At 42.8% G+C, this 8,365-nt stretch overlaps 1 protein-coding gene across 3 annotated transcripts in view; it reads left to right on the forward strand.

The window, feature by feature from the left end:
* The window catches only part of ZNF608 (zinc finger protein 608), a 124,535-nt gene extending 117,968 nt beyond the window's left edge, over positions 1-6,567 (forward strand). For 2 of the 3 annotated variants that reach the window (XM_028749388.2, XM_028749387.2), the window contains exons 7-10: positions 183-355; positions 2,142-2,295; positions 4,465-4,546; positions 5,566-6,567. In XM_028749388.2, the coding sequence (XP_028605221.2) occupies positions 183-355; positions 2,142-2,295; positions 4,465-4,546; positions 5,566-5,572 (416 nt within the window). In that variant the 3' untranslated portion in view covers positions 5,573-6,567. Of the gene's footprint in view, positions 1-182; positions 356-2,141; positions 2,296-4,464; positions 4,551-5,565 lie in introns of those variants that run through there. The other variant, XM_028749389.2, reaches the window with a different exon arrangement.
* The last annotated feature ends 1,798 nt before the right edge of the window (positions 6,568-8,365 follow it).

Consider the following 8,365-nt stretch of genomic DNA (forward strand, 5'->3'; position numbering starts at 1 on the left):
TTGAAATGGCTCTAAGCTCAGCCCTCTTTATAACCTCCCGTTCATTAGGCTGAATTAGCTGGGGCGGGGGGGAGATCTGAGCACACGGGTGCAACTTTGGTAATCTGAATTGGATGCATTTGGAGTGGCCCGCCCCCAAATGTAAACAGTAACGTGATACAGCATTTATTATTTATCTGCAGGGGCCTATCTGTCGCCGGGATTTCATTATCCTGTTTATGGAAAGATGTCCGGAAGAGAAGAGGTGGAAAAAGTCAATACCAGCCCTACTATCGGTGTAAAATCTACCACTGAATCGAAAGCACTGGATTTGCTTCAGCAACACGCCAACCAGTATCGCAGCAAGTCTCCTGCTGTAAGACATCTCTTGTTATGATTTGTACACCTTGGGGATAGTCAGGATTTGGGGGAAGAGAGGACACACGGGTGGTATACTTCTGAAACAGGACTGGGATTTCAGCAGGGTTCTATATGTACGAATTCCAGCACCTTATTTGTTAAGCCCACTGGGTCTTCCTATATGACCCCCAAAGCTTGCTCCTTCAGAACCCTGCTAGAAACATCACTGAAGTCCATGGTTCCCAGTATGCATGCGCAGTATCATAAAATAAAGTGCATGAGACAATGTCCATGGACGTTGGATGCCTCCTTGACCGCTCAATTATACCGTAGCCGTGCAAATGGGAAACCACTTTTTATTTTATTTTATTTAGTTATATACTGCCTAAGGCCAAAATATGCTTCTAAGCCACTTCCTGCTATAAATAAAAAAATGACGGATATGGATCATCTGGTTTTCTGCAAAGCATCTTTATAGCCCAAAGTGCACTGATTTGGGTAGAAATTCAGATGTACGGATACTTGGCTCCAGGGCCCAGTTTGCACATTGTTAAAAGCAAACTATAACAAGCCTGGAGAGCTCAGTTGGTTGGAATGTGGTGCTGTTAACGCCACGGTTGCAGGTTCGACCTCCATATGGGACAGCTGCATATTTCTGCATTGCTGGTGATTGGACTAGAACTCAGGGGTCAGCAAACCTTTTCAGCAGGGGGCCGGTCCACTGTCTCTCAGACCTTATGGGGGGCTGGACTATATTTTAGAGGGGGGAAATGGGCGAATTCCTATGCCCCACAAATAACCCAGAAATACATTTTAAATAAAAGGACACATTCTACTCATGTAGAAACACACTGATTCCCAGACAGTCCGCAGGCCGGATTGAGAAGGCGATTGGGCCGGATCCGGCCACCAGGCCTTAGTTTGCCTACCCATGGATGAGATGATCCTCATGGTCCCTTCCAAATCTATAATTCTATGCTGGTGTACCCTGCTGAAAAGTCCTTGCTGCGCTCCTCCCTCACTGCTGCTGTTGCTACACCACCAGGAAAAAAGCCAGAATTTGCATTGTCACAACAGTCAGACCTGAAGTTAAGAGTCGTTTCCTCCAATAAGCTAAGACAGCTGGTTTGTTCAGAGAGAAACAAATCCAGATTCGGCCAGCACCACAAGCCAGAGTGAGGCTTATTACCTATTGGCATGTCAGGAACGGGGAAGGAGCACAACAATAACTTTATCAGCAACGTGCACCGAAGCACATTCAAATTAAACCATAGTTTGTTTTTTAACTCTGGGGTTGATGTGCAGCCCGGACCCTATATGTTGCATTTTAACAGTAACTTCTTATTTTGCAACTAATAATAAGATAAAGTTAAGGAGGCAGGGAGGTTAATTTTAAATTTTATATTGTTTCTGTATGAACTGGGTAATTATTTTACTTACCCTTCCCAAGGTACAGCATAGACTTTAAGCTAACTAGAACATAACACGCGCATACCAGAAGGGATTCTCTTCCAAACATTTTTTTTTCAGTTTCCCTATCCAAGCGTAAAACAATTGTATGTTTTTAAATAAGTCAGGCCGCATTGTAATTGCGGAAACAAAAGCCACTTACCCTAACCTTCAATTAAAGCAGTTTTTTAAAAGCCTCCCAAACCAACAGAGGCAGCAGCATGCCTAGTGAGAAATGAAATCTGCTGTAATGTAGATACAGGCTGAGTCAGAGAATCCCGCAAACCATCAGAATGTGATCTTCTGCATCCGCAAGCGAAGCGCTTATTCTTTGGGTGCCTTTCTGTTTCCAGCCTGTAGAAAAATCTACTTCTGAGCGCGAAAGGGAAGCGGAGAGGGAGCGAGATCGACATTCCCCTTTTAGTCAACGGCATCTTCATACCCATCACCACACCCATGTCGGAATGGGCTACCCACTAATTCCTGGTCAATACGACCCATTTCAAGGTGAGCTGCGTCTTCCTGCTTGGAATCATTAAAGTGGCTGAACTTGACTGACTTGGATCGCACGTAGCACTGAACCACAGTGTAGTATTATGGCAACAATCCACACTCCAGCCCCTTTCCCACTGTGCACTGCAAGGAGATCAGAAGCTGAAAGTCCCCTTCTCCACCTCCAGTGTAACTGCAAGGAGGAGATGAAGAAGCTTCCATTCTAAAGATTATGTCTGAGCCTTAAAATGTGGTTCATCTACCAGGGTTTTCCAAACTTGGGTCTCCAGCTGATTTTGAACTACAATTCCCATCACCCCTGACCACTGGTCCTGACGGCTAAGGATGATGGGAGTTGTAGTCCCAAAGCTGCTGAAGACCCAAATTTAGGAAGCCCTGATCTAGACTGATTAATGAAAGCGAGCTTCAGTCCCCCGTGGTGTGCAAGTTGGATTGTTTCCATTGATTATAGTTAAATCTGACTACAGTTTGTCCAGGTTTAGATATATGGAGAAGCAGCAACTGGACTAAAATGGAAGAAAAGGTTTCTGAATGCCTCCCCAAAGCTGAACCAAGGGGAGGAGGGGGCAATACGCAACACTAAGGCTCTCTGGCACTTGGCCTCATAACAGTAAACCATGGTTTAGCAATACATGCAAGTGCAACATTTTCCCATGCTTTTAATATAAGACATGCCTATGGAGAGGGATGGACGTGGGTAGTGCTGTGGCCTAAACCACAGAGCCTAGGGCTTGCCGATCAGGAGGTTGGCGGTTTGAATCCCCACAACGGGATGAACTCCCGTTGTTGAGTCCCAACTCTTGCCCACCTAGCAGTTCGAAAGCACATCAACTGCAGGTAGATAAATAGGTACCACTGTGGTGGGAAGGTGTTTCAGTGCACTGCTCTGGTTTGCCAGAAGCGGCTTAGTCATGCTGGCCACATGACCCGGAAGCTGTCTGCCTGGTAGACAAACACCAGCTCCCTCGGCCTATAGAGCAAGATGAGCACCGCAACCCCAGAGTCGTCCACGACTGGACCTAATGGTCAGGGGTATCTTTACCTTTACCTTTATGGAGAGGGATATAATCTTGCAAATTAAGTTTCCTTATTTTTAAATTTTTTTGCATGACTATTTGGAAAAAAATTGTCACTTTCCTTGATGTACAAGGTTACATTATGGGTACTTCAGATTTCAGCATGAACTTACATTAAACTAAGAAGAGACAGCCAAAGGATGTTTTGCTTTGCTTGGGGAGGGGGGCATTTACTGCCAATTACCTTGTGCAAGCGATATAAAGAGTGTGATACAGAGTGAAGATTTTTAATGCACGTAGAGATCTCAAAGATTGAACCTAGGAGCTTCTGCATACAAAGCAAATACTGTACCACTGAAGTATGCTTTTGGAATGCTTGCGCATTAGAAAAGGACATAGCAGTCTTAACATGCTCCCAGCTCCCAAATTAGGACTGTGTTTATTTAGAGAAGTCCTCGACTCCCTGTTAATGGAGCCGCAGATGGGTTCACAGTAAGCGACACAAGCGAGCTTTTTCCCCCCCTGCTGCCCCTGTCGTCTAGCAATATTAAAAGGAGATTCTTCCCCTATACAGAAAAGAGCCACTGTCGTGTTTGCAGCACAAATGGCATTAATTCATTATGTTCACTTGGCGCCTTCGCAGTTCCTTTCTTTCTTGGAAGTCCTGACTGTTTCAAAATGCAATTCAATGGCTCCGCACGCCTTATGGGATACATTATGTGCATTCAAAAGGAAAAACGTTAAAATGATAGCTATTATGAAAGTATTATGTTCTGAGTAGCTACCACGCCGTCGCCGCAACTCACTGTGACTTTTGATTCTTGTTGTTTCCCGGTGCCTATTATTTCTACTGAGCTTCCTATTCAGGAATTCATACAAGCCATTTAGCACCATGCAGTGCAGCACTTGGAAAAGAATACAATAAGGTGGAATGCCTTCTTCCCCTTACAAAATGCCTATTAGGTGGAATCGGAAGAAGGCATGCTGGCTAAAGGAGGCAGGCAGGTTTTCCTCCTTCTGCCTGCCTGCAATTATTATGTATGCTTTCTGCACAGAGTACGGCGGGGCTGTTGTGATTTCATGTCTTGTTAAAACCAGTGGAGGAGATCCATCCATTGAGATACACTGTTTTCACCTTTTCCTCCAGGGCTGACCTCTGCTGCCCTTGTCGCCACTCAGCAGGTCGCGGCTCAAGCTTCTGCATCTGGTATGTTTCCTGCACAACGGAGGTAAATATCCTGTAAACCTCAAAATTATACGCGTAACAGGCATCTTAATAGGGAGGAGGGGAAGCGAACCACAGTGTTTTGAGGGTGGAGGCCTACATAGACTTCTGAATGGGCAGGTGCTTTCTTTGGTTAATTGCAGCATCACTCTACTCACGATAACGTTTTACGTGGAGCTGTTTCCATCGCGTAGATAATTGATCGCTGAACCAGACCATGTTCCCTTGAAATATGTGTACATACCGCATTGGCCCGAATATAAGCCGCGCGCCCCCCCCCCCAATTCTGACTATGGAAAGTTAAAAGTCCAGCTTAAATTCGCGACCTTACACAAATGGGCTTTTACGATATTGCTGCTGGAACAGATACGGCAAAACGGAACAAAAAAAATGTTCTATTGCCGATTTGCAATTGTAGCAATTGTATAGCGATTTGCGATTTTAGCAATTGTACGGTAACTTTTGGGGGCTGGAAGATCAAAGGCTTAAATTGGCTCAGAGTTACATTTCTACCAACCGCAGCGATTTTCAGCCTGTAACCCAGTTTTAAGGGGTCAGCTTATATTCGGGCCAATATGGTATATTGCCCATCATGTCAAAGCAAGTCATTTAGAATTTGCTGACTATTTGTGTGTGTGTGTGTGTGTGTGTGTGTGTGCATTCATGCACACCCTCTTTAAACCAAATGTGCATCTCTTTCTGATGTCTTCTGATATTTGTAAGAAGCTATGTGTTAGTAGAAAACGAGTAGCAGCGCTTTCTCATAGCATATGACGTGCATTTCTTTGTAAATTATTTATCTGCTTTTAAATAGGATTACTTTTCAACCTTTCAAAGGAAATGGAAACCTTATATATAATTAAATGAAAGTTAATTCGGTGCAGCTTTTAATGACCCAGACTTTCCAGTGCTGCTATAGCATAATTCACGGCCCTCCCCCGCTCTCGTTTACTGAGGTTGTTGACATAAATTAATGAGACTGCATTGTTCTGAAATAATCCCTGCCTTTCTTTTCTTTTTCAGAGAATGATAATTTTGGAAATGTGCATCGTCATGTGACTGGATCACATGAAGAAGAAAAAGCGCTTTATTACAGACATCAGTTCCATGGTGTTAATTTGAAATGCCTTAATGGCAGGCAAAAACCAGTCATTTCATTTTTGTAAATTGCAGATTTTTATCACAGAGTAACAAATGTTGCTGTATTTAGACTTCTGTTTTTTATATATATATGCTTATATAAATATAAATATATATATAAATATATATATATATAAATATATTCTTTACTTTTTGTATCGGTAATCAGGCTCACACAGAGAGCCTGCTGCTAAGTTGTAAACCACAAAGTAAATGAAAAGAAGTGTATTGTCTTGTTTGGAAAACGTTAACCACAAAAGGTTGTTTGTTTCTTCTTTTCCTTCCTTTGGCTTTTTTAATTGTAAATAACTAACGTTGCGTATCTGTGTGCCTGAACCTTGCATACTCTTCTAATATTGCCCACAACCCTCAATAGAGGTTAACTGTGACGACGACGATGACACTTTGGTACAATTTAGATGTCTATTTGGTATCTCCTATTAAGATGCATCAGTGTAAAATGTTACTGTATTAACTGTCTCATTGTAATTGTGTATTGTGAAGAATATACATTCGGAAGGCATGGGGTTGCCAGTACCACAAAAACTGTGTTGTACATAATGTACAGGATTTTAAATGGGGAAATAATGAGCACCTGTGAATAATGAAATGTCCTTTTTATAATCTTGAATGGCAAATAACCCAATAGCCTGCATACCAGAAGACGTCTGTGATTGTTCTATTACTTGAATAGTCCTGCAGTCTTTTTTTTAATGTTTACAATTATCCCGTTTTAGAAGAGAGACTTTAATGCCATTGCCTGGTTACTTGTTTTATGCTGTAATCTAGTTTATTTTATGTAAAATGTATATTGAATGCTTTCATTTTTATACCTGCCTTAAATAATTTGGCAATCAGAATTAAAAAAAAAATGCTGTTTTTGTACTTTCTGGTGTCGCACCGTTGATTTACAGATCCTTGGGCTTAAGGCAGGGGGGCCAGTCCACTGTCCCTCAGACCTTGTGGTGGGTCGGACTATATTTGTGGGGGGGGGGGGGAGAGGAATGAACAAATTCCTATGCCCCACAAATAACCCAGAGATGCATTTTAACTAAAAGGACACATTCTACTCATATATAAACACGCTGACTCCCGAACTGTCTGTGGGCCGGATTGAGAAGGTGATTGGGCCAGATCCGGCCCCCAGGCCTTAGTTTGCCTACCCATGGCTTAAGCGCTCCTTCTAATGTTCACATATTGAACTCTTAACTGAGATTTGAGGAAGGGCATTTCAAGTGCACTCTTTCAAGAAAAAGGGGTGCCAGAACTCACCATGAAAGCCTCCCTTGTCCTCTTATAATGAGAATGGTGCCCATCTGAGATGTGCCAGAACTGGGTTCAGGCTGAAAAAAGCCCTGGGTGAGGGAGGGGAGGTGGCCCCCACTGTCCTGACTATCACCACTTGGCTCCTTAGCTTAGAGCTTGGGAGCAGTAATTCTGGAGGGGAGCTAAGAGCTACTAGGATTCTTTGAAAACTGGCACCACACTAATGTCAGACTTGGGTAGTCTTCCCCCCCCCCCCAATTTAGAACCGGATTAGTCCACCCAAAAATAAGATGGTGGTTTCTACACAAATGTGCATCAGCCATATGCACCCTGAGATGATGGGGGGTGATCCTCAGTGTCCTGAATTGGATCACATGGTTAATAAAGCTGGTTGAGGCAGACCAATCTTCCATGTAGCTCTGTTGTCTTATTTCCACAAAAAGATATCAAACACATAGAATCATAGAAGGGAAAGGACCCCAAAAGTCGTCTAGTCCAGTGCCTCCATGACAGATGCTCCATGACATGGCCATATCCCTCTGTTTTTTCCATCAAGGATGGTACTCCAGGAAAGGGGGGGGGCAGCAAGAAAAAACATATTTTTTCCACTTTTAAAATTCACCTGACGTGATAGCTCCTGGATCTACTTGCCTGAGCTTTGGCAGATTTCTTACTCAGGCACACCTTCTTCATGTCCCCAGTTTTCAAACAGATTGCCCCCTCCCCTCCCCCAAAGGAGGAAAAAAACGAGGGGAAGAGGTGTTATTTCTGTTTTTCCACCCCAAAATACCTTGCGAGGAGAACTGCTACACCTCATCATCTGAACTTTTTCCGGTTTCATCCCCTCAGAAGGTCTCTCGCCTGCAATATGTATCTGGCTGGCAGAAGATTAAAAGCAGAGACTTTATAACAAACATGCACATTAAAAGTTCCTTGCGTGATATTTTTTTTTTTTTTAAATAAATTTTTATTAGTTTTTCATAAGTAAAAAAGAAACAAAGCAAAAACATAAACAAACACAAAATCGACTTCCCCGTACCACCCCTTTTCTGCATTCTTGTTTCAAGATTTTTCAGCAACCCTTTCGTAATAAACTTATTTATATTTCATAAATCTAACTTCCATAAGTTATTAATACAACTGTAGTTCTTTATCTCTTATTACCCTGAGCCCCTAATTTTCCAAATTACAACAGTTTTTAAGATAAACTTTGAATTTGTTCCAATCTTCATCGCCTCTTTCCCCCGGTCTCGAATTCTGCCAGTCATCTCTGCCAGTCCCATATAATCGATCACCTTCGTCTGCCATTCTTCCAACGTGGGTAAATCTTGCGTCTTCCAATACTTTGCTAGAAGGATTCTTGCTGCTGTTGTGGCATACATGAAAAATGTCCTATCCTTCTTTGGCACCATTTGGC

The sequence above is a fragment of the Podarcis muralis genome, chromosome 11, assembly GCF_964188315.1.
Source record: "Podarcis muralis chromosome 11, rPodMur119.hap1.1, whole genome shotgun sequence".
Taxonomy (NCBI): domain Eukaryota; kingdom Metazoa; phylum Chordata; class Lepidosauria; order Squamata; family Lacertidae; genus Podarcis; species Podarcis muralis.